This window comes from Mytilus galloprovincialis, chromosome 3, assembly GCF_965363235.1.
Source record: "Mytilus galloprovincialis chromosome 3, xbMytGall1.hap1.1, whole genome shotgun sequence".
Classification (NCBI taxonomy): domain Eukaryota; kingdom Metazoa; phylum Mollusca; class Bivalvia; order Mytilida; family Mytilidae; genus Mytilus; species Mytilus galloprovincialis.
Genome location: NC_134840.1, coordinates 50107739 through 50122718, shown reverse-complemented (window position 1 = coordinate 50122718; position 14980 = coordinate 50107739). Strand labels below are relative to the sequence as shown.

The window sequence follows — 14980 nt, the reverse complement described above, 5'->3', positions numbered from 1 at the left end:
AACTTCCTTCATGTTGAAAAGACATGTCTATGTTTTTCTTGAGTAAACCAAATAAATAAATCTGATAAAAAATCAGAGGTGAACATTGAAATGTGGTACTAATTAGTTCTGTCAATTCAATTAAACCATAAGATTTTTTTAAATGAAAACAATTATGTATTAAACAAAATAACAAATTGATGGAAAGGACAAAAATCTTATGTACTTAATACATAAAATACCAGTGAAACACTATTTCTACTACAAGTTTCATTAATCTTGTATCATTTGAAATAAAAGTCACTGGTTGGATTAATTTAGAGATTTGAGACAATGTGTTAATGAATGTAGAGCTTGTATTTATAATTGTTACTCTACAAAATTCATGAAAATTCATCACACTTGGATTAAATTTTTAATAATCTTTTGTGGCAAGTTTAGTGAGGGCAAAATTTTACTTTTTCATAAGTGGAAAACCAATTTTCAAAATTTATACTTGCTTAAAAGTTTTTACCTTTGGTCAAATAACATATTTAAATAAATTGCTATGTATATATCTATAATCTTTTAACCAAAATCCCTCTTCTCAAATAAATATGTAAAAGCTCATTTATAAATAGAGGGGTAAAAATCAGGTATATTGTTTTTTTTTCTTTATTTCACATTCATTCTAGTGCTGAATATCAATTATGTTACATATGGTTATCTCAGATCCTCTATTAAGTTTTTTTCCCGAAATACCTAGTTCTCATTTTTGCTCAAAATCAACAGTACCATCAGGCAGTTTAGTTTTTATTCAATGATGGGCTAGTTTGATTGCTTGTTTCCAATACTGACCAATTCATTCTTAGGTTCAGTGGTCCATGACGTTATGAGTAATATTTTTATAACTTTGAAAGCACTTCTTAATTTAAGCAGCAAAGTTCCATTTTTTTTAAATATAAAATTGGGTGAATGTTCCTCAAACTTTAATATCTGAAATGCACACCTAAAACTTAAATTATCAGTGCCTCCCCTTTTACTATCAGCTAAAGCAAATCTCATTTAAATTAACACTCATAAATCCTTTAATCTAAACCTTTCAGTAACTGCTAAGAGATTCAAATGCCACACAAAAAACAAAAACATCTTGTGAGGAGACATATTAGCATACTTCACACCTCTGAACAAACAAACTCACCTTCAGATCTCTATAAACAATATTATTTTCATGTAAATATCCTAATGCTGAAATTATTTCTGCACCATAAAATTTTGTTCTTTCTTCTGAAAACACACGTTCTCGTGATAAATGAAAGAAAAGTTCACCACCATTTACATACTCCATAACAAAACATAACCTATCTGTCGTCTGGAATGAGTACTTCAATTGCTGCAAAAGAAAATTATGTCTTGAGATATATACATTTTACATATCAATAAAAAGAAAAAAAACAGATATTTAAAAAGACTGCATTTACAAGTTTTTTAGCAATAGCAAAGATTTATAAAGAACAAAGGATGTATGTAGAAACATCGTACTTTACTCATACCTAAACATGATTTATTGTGAGATAGTGATTGGTGATAGATTAAATCATATTCATTCAACTGTATAAAAGAAATGACATTGAAAGTGCTTATACAGTTATTTTACAACTTTATTAGGATACTTCCTGTATATATATATATTTTCTAACATTTCTCTTTCCTAATTTCATAATCAATTAAAGAAATCTTCAGAGTAGATATCTTTTAATAAATCTGGACAAAAAATAAAGGAACAGATCAAAATACAAATTCAGATCAAATCCTATACCACTGTTACTTAAAGGTAAACAATCTGAAGAAAATTTACAGTGTATAATAATCCAAGAAGTGAGCATTACTAAATATCTATTGATTGTTAACAACTTACTGTTAAGAAAGGATGTTTTGTAGTCTGTAATACTCTGTTTTCAGTCAAAGTATGTGCAACTTCATCCTAGTAAAAGAAAATTCATAATATATAAATACACAAAGCAGAACACACATAAATAATGTGAAAAAAAGATAATGTACTCTTTTTGTAAATATATATATACTGCAGCTGTGCTGTTTGCAGAGAAAAACCTCTGAGTGTTCCTTGACAAAATAAATGGGGAATGACACAGATGATGCACTTGCTTGGAAATAACGTTATACATTGTAAAGGGACACAACTCAACAACTGTAAAAGGCACGCTTCCAAAATTTGTACTTGATCTAAGTTTTGTGGTAATAAGCATGTTTATAAGTTTCATAACATTTGGTTGATGCAAACCTAAGTGAGAGAACAGAAACAATAAAATCAGCAATTTTTTCCTATTGTAAATGGACATAACTCTAGAACTTTAACTAGACCCCACTAAAATTTGAACTTGATCTGTGTTTTGTGATAATTAGAATTGATCATAAGATTTATAACATTTCGTTGAGGCAAACTTTATTAAGAGAACAGAAACAAATATTTCAGCAATTTTTCCATTTGTAAAGGAGCATAACTCTAGAACAGTAATAGTGACGCCACCAAAATTCAAACTTGACTTCTGTTTTGTGGAAATAAGCATTGTGTGTAAGTTTGATAACATTTGGTTGAGACAAACTAAAGTAAGAGAATGGAAACGAAATCAAAAAAGCAATTTTTCCATTTGTTAAAGAGCATAACTCTATAACGATAAAAGTGATGCCATTAAAATTCAAATTTGATTTGTATTTTGTGGAAATAAGCATGGTTTCTAAGTTTCATAACATTTGGTTGAGGCAAACTAAAGTTAGAGAATGGAAACCAATTTTGAAACATGTATGTCCAGACGAAGAAGGGTAAAACTTAATGCCTCCCTACACTACTGCGGGGGGGCATAAAAAGTAGAGGAAACTATCAATGATAAACTGTGCAAGTAAATACTAGAAAGGAAATGATCATGCATATTAATCTCTCAAATTTTTCATAGATTGATTTTTTAATCAAACTCATTGTGTACATGAATCCATCAAATTATCGATTGTCATTTTTCTAAGATTGTTTTCCTTATTAATTTCATGAGTTTAAAGATGATCATGCCTAAAACTACAAGAAGATTAGAATGAGAGAAAAAAGAATTTTTACAATAGTTGCACTTACCTTTTGAATGATTACTTGCTTCTTTAATATTTTGATTGCTAATAGATGACCTGTCACCTTCTCTTTACAAAGGATGACTTTTCCAAATGTTCCTTTTCCTAGTACTTTCAAAAACTCAAAGTCATCTAATGACTGAAATAAAAAATACGAGGAGAAACTCATTAAAAAATATATCACATTATACAGAAGGAATCAAGTCAGAAGAAGATCTATAAGTCTTTATTGCTTTGTGTTTTAGTTTTTAATCGAAAAAAATTAAGAATTTGTCCTTGGGACACAGATGCCCTGCTTGAAAATATACGGTAATTCTGCAATTTTTCAATTTACAAAGGGCATTTCTCAAGACCAGCGATAGTGATGCCACCAAAATTTCAAACTTGATATGAGTATGGTGGTAATAAGTATTGAGTATAACATTGGATTATCTAAAGTTAGAACAGAAACTAATTTAGTAATGTACAGACGGAGGATCAGACTCTCATATTTTGGCACCAACTGCAGTTACTTTAGCTGCACTTAAGACAAAAAAATATAATCTAGAAATATAGGATTATTAAAAATATAGAAAAAAATATTACCACTTTTTTCTTTGATTTGTCAAAAAGTGATGGTCCCTCTGCTCCTTCATCAGAGTTTTTCAACTCATCCGAGATAGAATTGATAGCTGCTATCCACTCTTCTCTCTCCTCCTGAGATTCTACACAGAACATCCTCTCTACTACTGTTGTCCATTGTAATCCTCGGATTATAAACGTATTGGCCTTTGGACGTTCTTGTCTCATTAACTGACAATCTGTACAAAAAATATTGAATCTAATGTTAGATGTTTCTAATATGATTGAGTTGGATAAAAACCGCAATTTTTATATTTAATTTTGTGATGAAGAATACCCAATATCAAATGCTTATTATCAACCTAAATAACTTTAAATTTTCCATTTGGTATATTTAAAAGTTTATTGTCATTTCAGGAGTCTCTGTTTAATGTATTCAAAAGTTCAACTTAGATTGACCACAAGATGACTAAAGTTTTTTTTATGGTGTAAAACTGTTGTAATATTATATATATACAATTTCCTTTTGTTCATGCAGTTTAAATTTATGAAAAGTTTGTGGGTTGTTTCATCCTGTTTTTTTTTTAATATGCATTTTCTGTAATAAAAGTGTGATACATTATAAATATTACTGATTTTTTTTAGAAGTTGCACACATTGTTATGCATAGCATACACCTTCTTGTAATTTAAAGTACTGGAAAACAGGAAGTTATTCTTTAACACATTTGTAAAATGCTTTCATGTTACAACTTATAAATGTTAAGATGCTGACCAAATAGGAAGTAATTCTTTAAGAAATCACTATTAAAATTATAGGATATATCATGGGTAACATGTGTACTAAGTTTCAAGTTAATTGGACTTCAACTTCATCAAAAACTATCTTGACCAAAAACTTGAAAGGGGAATGATTGGAAACATAATTCGCCTAAATGGGGCATAAAAAGTGCTGTTTTACTCTATAACGTGTAATCTTTGTCGAAAATTTTGAAAAAAATTCAAAACCATATATATTGACCGTTTGTGAACCAATTCTTATTGTAGGATTTTTAGAGCAAACATAATCTTCTACTTAATTAGAAGTATATTTTTTTCTTTCCAATACTATTTTTGTATTCATATTGTTTAAGTATCTTAAACATCTTGTTTTTATTTTGTAGATTGTTTTGTTGCTGAACATGTGCAGGATTCTTCCTAGCATTTTCTAAGTGTTAATATGTGCTTTTATATTTGAGTTTAAACTTGTAATTAACAAGAATGAGTCCAAAGTACACCGATGCCCCACTCACAATATCATTTTCTATGTTCAGTGGACCGTAAAATTGGGGTAAAAACTCTAATTTGACATGAAAATTAGAAAGATCATATCATATGGAACATGTGTACTAAGTTTCAAGTTGATTGGACTTCAACTTCATCAAAAACTACCTTTACCAAATATTGGTCATGGAGTGGGACGAATGAACGGACGGAGGAGCGAACAGATGAACGAACGTACCAACAGACCAGAAAACATAATGCCCCTCTACTATCGTAGGTGGGGCATGAAAATAAAAGTTTGAGATGGTCACCTGCCATTGTGTTTAATTTATGTTTCATTGTATTAAGTAAAAAAATGAACATAATTGCATGTGCTAAGTTACGTTCACATGGTTTCAAACTAGCTGCAGCATTTTAGCACATAAATGTTATCTGTTTGTTTATAAAAAGTGAAGTTAAACATATCTTCTACTTTTTACCTCTAACAGTAAAATCATTAAGTGGGTCATTAAATCCTTGTTCTGGCTTTGCCCTGAAGCCTAGAAAGGAACCATCTTTTCTTAAAATAAAATATCTTTTTCTCCAATTTTTTATATGTTCTCCTAAAATAGAAAAAAACAACACTTTAGTCATTGCATGTAAAAATGTATAATACATGTAGTAAAATAATATATTTTAAGAATTTAATCAATCCTAGATTTTCTTTTTCACTTAATCATTTTAAATAGAAATACAAGTATTAAACAAGAGTGCACATGCTGAAATGTCTCGCTTTCTATACTAATCATTGATATTATGTTGATAGTCCTAAGTATAAAGCTAAGCTTTATTACAACTGTCACATAAACTTAACATTAATCAAGATAACTAAACAAAGACCAATGAACCTTGAAAATGAGGTCAAGGTCAGATGAACCATGCCAGGCAGACATGTACAGCTAACAATGCTTCTATACAACATATATAGTTGACCTATTACTTAAAGTTTAAGAAAAATAGACCAAAACACAACCAGATGCTCCGCAGGGCGCAGCTTTATACGACCGCAGAGGTTGAACCCTGAACGGTTGGGGCAAGTATGGACACAACATTCAAGCTGGATTCAGCTCTAAATTTGGATTGTGATTAGATAGTTGACACAGCATAGGTTTCTGACACAGAATGAATGTGATCTAATGAACTTAAAATATTTTTTTTGCCTTTGAGCAATTCACTATGCTGTTGAATATTAATCCTCTCAAAAAAATGTTTGAAGAAATTTTCTTTTTATTTATGAAATCTGAAATGAGAAAAATTTAACCCCCCCCCCCTTTTTTTTCACATTCCCCTTTCCCTTTTTCCAAAACTGATCTCAATTCAAATTTCTAATGGAGTTTGCAACAATAACTACTCATTTAAATACATCATAAAATATTAAAATGTAAAATAAAGTGCTTGTTATCACTGAATAGTAAAGATTGTTTTAATTTATCAGTTGGTAGTAAAAGTGAATATACATTGCATATTGTATAAAACAATGATTTAAGTTGATTCAACTACTATTCTGGACAAAGAAAGATAACTCCAATTGAAAATTTCTTGCTATTGCACAATATTGTGCAATTAGATATTTCTTGCTATTGCGCAATACTGTGCAATTGAAAATATTTGCTATTGCACAATACTGTGCAATTGAAGATTTCTTGCTATTGCGCAATACTGTGCAATTGAAAATTTCTTGCTATTGCACAATACTGTGCAATTGAAGATTTCTTGCTATTGCTGAATACTGTGCAATTGAAAATTTCTTGCTATTGCACAATACTTAATATAATAATTTTGGACCCTGATTTGAACCAACTTGAAAACTGGGCCCATAATCAAAAATCTAAGTACATGTTTAGATTCAGCATATCAAAGAACCCCAAGGATTCATTTTTTGTTAAATCAAACTAAGTTGGACCTTAATGTAGACCAATTTGAAAACGGGACCAAATATTAAGAATCTACATACACAGTTAGATTTGGCATATCAAAGAACCCCAATTATTCAATTTTTGATGAAATCAAACAAAGTTCAATTTTTGACCCTTTGGGCCCCTTATTCCTAAACTGTTGGGACTAAAACTCCCAAAATCAAGCCCAACCTTCCTTTTATGGTCATAAACCTTGTGTTTAAATTTCATAGATTTCTATTTACTTATACTAAAGTTATGGTGCGAAAACCAAAAATAATGCTTATTTGGGACCCTTTTTGGCCCCTAATTCCTAAACTGTTGGGACCTCAACTCCCAAAATCAATCCCAACCTTCCTTTTGTGGTCATAAACCTTGTGTTTAAATTTCATTGATTTCTATTTACTTAAACTGAAGTTATAGTGCGAAAACCAAGAAAATGCTTATTTGGGCCCTTTTGGCCCGTAATTCCTAAAATGTTGAGACCAAAACTCCCAAAATCAATCCCAACCTTCCTTTTGTGGTCATAAACCTTGTGTTAAAATTTCATAGATTTCTATTCACTTTTACTAAAGTTAGAGTGTGAAAACTAAAAGTATTCGGACGACGACGCCAACGTGATACCAATATACGACCAAAAAATTTTCATTTTTTTCGGTCGTATAAAAACTTAACACTGTGCAATGAACCGTGAAAATGAGGTCACGGTCAAATAAAACCTGCGCGACTGACATAAAGATCATAAAATATTTCCATGCACCAAATATAGTTGACCTATGGCATATAACATTAGATAAAAAGACCAAAAATTCAAAAAAACTTAACTTTGACCACTGAACCATGAAAATGAGGTTAAGGTCATAGGACATCTGCCCACTAGACATGTACACCTTACAATCATTCCATACAACAAATATAGTAGACCTATTGCATATAGTATGAGAAAAACAGACCAAAACACAAAATTTTAACTATAACCACTGAACCATGAAAATGAGGTCAAGGTCAGATGACACCTGCCAGTTGGACATGTACACCTTACAGTCCTTCCATACACGAAATATACTAGCCCTATTGCTTATAGTATCTCAGATATGGACTTGACCACCAAAACTTAACCTTGTTCACTGATCCATGAAATGAGGTCAAGGTCAAGTGAAAACTGTCTGACAGACATGAGGACCTTGCAAGGTACGCATATATCAAATATAGTTATCCTATTACTTATAATAAGAGAGAATTCAACATTACAAGAAATCTGAACTTTTTTTTCAAGTGGTCACTGAACCATGAAAATGAGGTCAAGGACATTGAACATGTGACTGATGTAAACATCGTAACATGAGGCATCTATATACAAAGTATGAAGCATCCAGGTCTTCCACCTTCTAAAATATAAAGCTTTTAAGAAGTTAGCTAACACCGCCGCCGCCGCCTGATCACTATCCCTGTCGAGCTTTCTGCAACAAAAGTTGCAGGCTCAACAAAAACTATTTAAACTCTTCCACTTGCATATGACAGTTGGGAGCTTTGTAAGATATTGTGGTTGTCTATCTTTTTTGTAGCATATATCTTTGGGAATTTGGCATTGATTTCAGATGCAGATTTATATCAGTTGAAATTGTTCATAAATTAACTAATTCAAATGCTGGTCAAAAAATGTTTGGGTGCTGTTAATCATATTGTGACCACTACACTTTGGTGAACTTTTAAAGTTGAGTTGCTTCATCTCTGAGGTTTAACCTACATAGTCTTTACTCCAAAATAGAATATACACTTCTGGACTCCATTGGATAAAGTAAGGTAACTGTCAAAAGTATTAATAGGCAACGAATCTAAATTTGGTAAGAACACACATTACAAACCAATTTAAAACTAATCTAGTTAATTTGTTAACATTAATTCCATTTTCTGTCAATCTATATATCTGTACGTACAGTAGTCAATAATAGGGAAATAGCAAACAGAAACCTAATCACAACTTCTATTGTTTATTTCAGATATATAAGATCCCACTCATATCAAAAGGAAGCATATCAAGTGACAAAATCACACATTTTGAATTTTTGGGTTATATCACTATGTTGAGAATATTTGTTTATCAAACATTGTCATCAAGTATACAACACAGATCTTTCTTAAGGTATTAGACCCTGTTTCAACTGTTCAATAAATACAAATCTTATACATGTATTTCATGGACACCTATGGCAATTGTGAACTTGTATTCTCCTTACATGTATCATTGTGAAACACAATGAGTATTAATAATTTGGTGTTGATCCTTTTGAAAACCTGATGTATATTTTTTCTACTAAATAAAAAATAAAACTCAGAGTGATCGTCTAAACTCATGTACATGTACATTCACTTTATAAAAATATTAGTCATCGATATATTGTACTTGGGTGTAATGTACATTTGTTTTGTATTAAGGTTATTTTTTTTATAATGGAGAACATTAACAACTTGCTGAACAAAATAAAATAAAGGAAAACTCCAGCAGGAATTATGCCACATTAGAAGATATAAGTGGCTATAGTAACATCTGATGTGCTACAAACTATCAATATTTAGCTACATACATGTACTATCATACATGTACACTATGTCACCCATTGACTGTAATGGACATGAATGTTTGGTCATAGGTGTTTTATGACACTTTCTATAAATCGTTGTAATCTAAAAGCATCCATCATATCAATGACAATGATGACTGATAAAAATTACACAAATAGCTGTTGAAATTATTGACCATTGGTGAGAAACTTACATTGCTACCTGTAAACTACGTGCTATTTGACAAGAACATATACATGTAGTCAATAATAGGGATATGTAATCAATTTCCAAATGGTAAAATTTCACAGGAAATCTGAATAAACAAGCTTACCTCTTTTCATTAAATATCCTTCCTTCACCACAGGAATGCTACTTCCAGACGGGTTCATTGTCCTGTCTGCCCGTCAGTCTGAAAAACATCACAACCTTGTACTTTTATATCAATCAATAATCAATCAGGAACACTAATGTAGAACCTAAATATATTATCCTTGAAAATATCCTTCTGAGAAATTTGTCATACTTGTATAAATAAACAACTACTTGTTAAACAACTGCCCTTCCGACCTTCACACATTGATAAACAACATCAAGTATTTTTCTCAATATGTATCGTAAAAGGGAAGTCAATTTAACTTCAGACAGTATTCATTAATTTGTTTATAGTATGAAAACCACAACTGCACCATTGAAATTTCCTTATAATGAAACATTGAAGAAAATAATGCCAAAATTAATGTACATTTAGATAGTAATCTAATTATGGCTCTTAATTGTTTAATGTTTTTTCAAATTTATAGGAACATGCAATTAAAAACAAATGTTTTTATTATTATGATAGAATATTATTCCATTTTATACATAGTATACATTTAATTCAAAGGAAAATACAAGATTTTTGTCATAATAGTTTTCTGCATACATGTACATTTTTGTGATATATGAATACTAACAAATAAACATACAATTTCAAATATTTTTAAAACATCAATATAAATGTCTTGAACATTTCCTTTACAATGCACTCAAAACATGAATTTCTTAGATGTTGAAATTTAAAACACTGTTTACAGGTGTTCTACATTCATTTTCATGTGAAACAATTGATCAGAAATTTTCTTTTAACAAATAAATGTAAAAAAGTTTGTATTTATTGAACCTCATGTATGAAGTAACCTACTACATTTTGTATCATGTGTACTATGTCTTAAAAGTGGAACAAAATAAGGACCTACAAACATTAAAATAAAATGCTTCGTTGAGCAAAGCCTGATACGACTGCAGACACTGAACCCTGAACACTTGAGGCAAATTTGGATACAATATATACCTAAGCTTGATACTGTCTGAATTTGAATAGTGATAAATTTATGACATAATATAGGTTTGAGTGTGTGGTCAGATAGAATTGTCACCAACTTAGTGTGTTAATTAGGATGACCGGTCACTTCAAATGAAAACCTGTAGGCAATTAACAATAGAACAAGAGGCTGTCACAACGACAGCAAACCGGATTTATTAATATTTATTTGTGTCCTGGCAATATCACAAGAACCATTACTGATGAATGGTGAAAGTGAAAATCGTCAATATCAAATTTGACCTCCATTTTGTCATCAGTATCAACATCTTAAAATTTGAAAAGCTTAGATTGAATGGTTCATGAGTAAATGCAACAACGTGAATGGAAACGTCATTTCACAATCTTTCAAGAACCATAACTCCTGAACAGTAAAAGTCAAAATCGTCATAATTGAACTTGACTTTTAATTTGCCATCAGTAACAACATATAAAAATTTCAAAAGCTTTGGTTGAATGGTTCATGAGAAAATGCACGGACACGACTGGAAACACCATTTTTCAATCTTTCAAGAACCATAACTCCTGAACGGTAAAAGTCAAAATCGTCATTATTGAACTTGACCTCCATTTTGTCATCAGTAACAACATATTAAAATTTGGGAAGCTTAGGTAGAACAGTTCATGCGTAAATGCACGGACACGACTGGAAACTCCATTTTTCAATCTATCAAGAACCATAACTCCTGAACGGTAAAAGTCAAAATCGCCATTATTGAATTTGACCTCCATTTTGTCATCAGTAACAACATATTAAAATTTGGGAAGCTTAGGTAGAACAGTTCATGCGTAAATGCACGGACACGACTGTAAACTCCATTTTTCAATCTTTCAAGAACCATAACTCCTGAACGGTAAAAGTCAAAATCGCCATTATTGAACTTGACCTTCATTTAGTTGTCAGTAACAACATATTAAAATTTTAAAAGCTTTGGTTGAACGGTTCATGAGTTAATGCACGGACAACATTTGATTCCCGCCCGCCCGCCCGACCGACCGACCGCCCGCCCGACCGACCGCCCGCCCGCCGTACATCCCCAAATCAATAACCGACATTTTTGTCACAAAAATCCGGTTAAAAATTACTCCCCGTCTTATTTACGTGTGGGAGACACCAAATTCGACTGTTTTATAACTATTTAACATGCATTTGACATGCAATTTAAATGAGGAGTCAGAAACAGAAGACATTGGCAAAATCAAATAGAAACATGTAATAACTTGACAGAAAATCTATGACTACATGTACTTGTACATAAACTTGGCATTTATTACAAGAAACTGCTAGTGTGCACGTGGTGAGCCCTGCGCTGGTGACAGAACTTTAAATTAATCAATATTTCTCTCTTTTTTTTACAATCATTCACTACATTGTCAATAATTGATCAATCAATCCTTTTCCTCTTTCAATCTTGTTCCTATAGCTAGATAAAATACATTTAAGCATTTAAGCTTTCATTTAATAAAATTTGTATAATAATATAACCATTAATGTACTGCAAATTTATTCCATTATTTTTGTTTAAAATCCAATAAAAATTTTAAAAAAACTTTGAGAGCAAACTCAAATACCCTACACCCTCAAATTGTCAAAGATGCATAACTCCTACAAAAGTTACCTGATGAAAATTTCTTGTGGATATGCACATTTACATTATGTTTCCTTATTACATTGTAACTACAAAGCTTCATGAAATTCTGTCTGATCTTTCTAGCACTTGTCCCTTAAGCATGTACATGTATGAGTGTTTTGTAGGTGAAAGTGATCTGGTGGTTGTTTGTACACTGTACTTCTGTGGGTGAAAGTCCATGCTCTAGGGCTCACACTACTTCAGAATCATAGGGAGAAGTGATTTCTCTTTTTGAAACTGATAGGGAGAAGTGGTGAGATTTGAAAGAAAAGGCTCCTTCATGGGCTGTTCTTTAATGTTTTGATTTAACTATAGAATGAAGGGTCAAATGTAAATAATGTTCTTTTTAAAATTGTCCAACTCATATCTAAGTATACAATTAAATTAACAGTTCAAATACAAAGTTGTTTAAGTTAAGGTTCTTATGAGAAACTACCAACTAAATAATTAGCACTCAAAAGGCAGTCAGGGGTACTACTTATACAGGTAATTTAATTTACTTTGAAGAAGTAAAAAAAAAAATATACTTGTATAAGTAAATTATAATGTTTGAATAATCTCCCCTTAATTTTCTCAATTTTTCTTGTAAATGACCAGTGTTCTGAAGATAATAGACAAATGAGATTTTCATTGTCCATGAAATTACACTTAAATGATTAGTAAAGACATCTCCTAATAATTTAAGAAATGAAGATATATATTAGTATTATAGTCTCAGAGTTACATGTAAGCAACTTTAACCAATATTTTTTATAAATTATATCCATATAGTAAAATTATGTTTGTTTGACAAGCTATTTGGAAAGGAATATGATGTTTTTAATGCAATACATTTGTAAATGGACTAAAAATTTACTGAAGGCAGCTTTTATTACTTTAGTAACAAACTTAAACCGCCGAAAGTTAGATTGATGTACACACTCTCATTAACAAGAACCTGAAGTGCATGCAGTGATAAAAAGTTGGTCTTTTTATTAAATATAAACCTGCTACACACTGTAAAGTCAATGCTTAAACCTCATTTCTTAAGAAAATGAATCGTTTCAGTCTGAATTTCATTAATTATCAATAAAAAATTGATGTTTTATCAACTTGGTAAAAATTGAAAATGTCTGACTGAATGCGAGTATCGTAAACAATGGGGTGACTTGTTTTCCCTATTGATGGTCGGGCAAAGCAAAGTGACGGATGGGAAAGCAACTTCTGCGTTCTAGTCGTCTGGTAGCCCTGCATGCCCCAGGTTTTTTTCCCATTCAGCAAATTTTTAGAGATCTTCTATATATAGCTAGTAGTATTTTAGTATATATATATTGTACTGTATACTATACAATCATCTGCAAATAGTCATGTGTTGGATGTTATGTTGTCAGGTAAGTCATTGATAAATACATTATGTAGGAGGAATAATAATCAACCAAGTGCAGTCGCTTTGGGACTCCACTAACCACAAGAACTTTCTCCAAGGATTCTCCCTCAACAATGACTTGTTGAGTACATTAAGCTAGGAAAGATTGAATCCACCTGTGTGTTCTTCTTGTAATTTGTAAGGAAAGCATTTATGTGAGACACCATCAAAGGTCTTCAAGGATAACCATATCAATCTGCTGTCATTAGGACCTATAAGGTAAATCTCACCAGTCTTTACAATTCTGCCCCAGTCTAATCTACTCTATCTATAATGTTTTTCTAAAAATAAAAGACAAACCTTGAACTTTACCCCCCAGGTTCCATTGTTAGCAATGTCAGCCATGATGGAATTAACCTGTATAATGTCCTGTATAAATTGGTTGTGATTCACCTTTACAATGTAAGTAACATTTCAAGTTATTTGTCTTGGAATAAATTTTAAAGGTGGACTTTTTATTGAGTTTCTTAATCATGTTTAAAAAGTTAAGAATACATGTAGGTACAAATGCAGTTTTGTTTTTATTTTCTTTTAGTATAATTACCACTTTAACTATTTGGTTGGTGGAGATGTCAGATTAGTCATTATGTTGTAATCTAGAAAAACTTTATAAGAGAATAGCTGATGTAGTTTAGATTGCTTCTACAAAGAATGACCAGCTGTCTGATTATTATTCCTGACCAAGTACTTACATACATTGTAGTATACTTTTGGACCTCAATGTGGACCAATTTCAAAAAAGGTCCTAAAATCAAACTACACATTAAGATTCATTCTACTGAATTCGAAGAATCTGATTATTTTAGCTGTTTAATTTTGAACAATTGTTTACAAGATACATGTAATATGTATACTTGAAAATTTGGAAGAAACTGTCAGACATTCAAAGCCAATCACTACTGTAAGGAATTGATTCAGTAAATATTGATACCGGATATAAAAGAGGGAGATGTAAAAGTTTCTCAGTCAAACAATCTTTATTTAACAATTTGTGTGAACCAGAAGCCAACATTGGTCTGTAAGTCTTGTATAAATGTATACCAAAATTTAGACAGCTCCAGATCTGCCTGAACAATGAAAAACAGCGACTGTTCATGAAAAATTTGGTACAATAAATTATATATGTACAAAAATAAAGCTACAGATCAGCAGGCATTATAAAAACGTTT

General features: G+C 31.1%; 1 protein-coding gene across 2 annotated transcripts in view; it reads right to left on the bottom strand.

Annotated features, from left to right (window-relative positions):
- LOC143068225 (RAC serine/threonine-protein kinase-like) overlaps nt 1–14980 on the bottom strand; it is a 49900-nt gene that overhangs the window by 33095 nt on the left and 1825 nt on the right. For both annotated transcript variants that reach the window (XM_076242118.1, XM_076242117.1), the window contains exons 2-7: nt 9747–9824; nt 5396–5518; nt 3679–3893; nt 3101–3232; nt 1877–1942; nt 1160–1351 (exon numbers count right to left, since the gene is read on the bottom strand). In XM_076242118.1, coding sequence (XP_076098233.1) covers nt 1160–1351; nt 1877–1942; nt 3101–3232; nt 3679–3893; nt 5396–5518; nt 9747–9804 — 786 coding nt within the window. In that variant the 5' untranslated portion in view covers nt 9805–9824. The remainder of the gene's footprint in view (nt 1–1159; nt 1352–1876; nt 1943–3100; nt 3233–3678; nt 3894–5395; nt 5519–9746; nt 9825–14980) is intronic.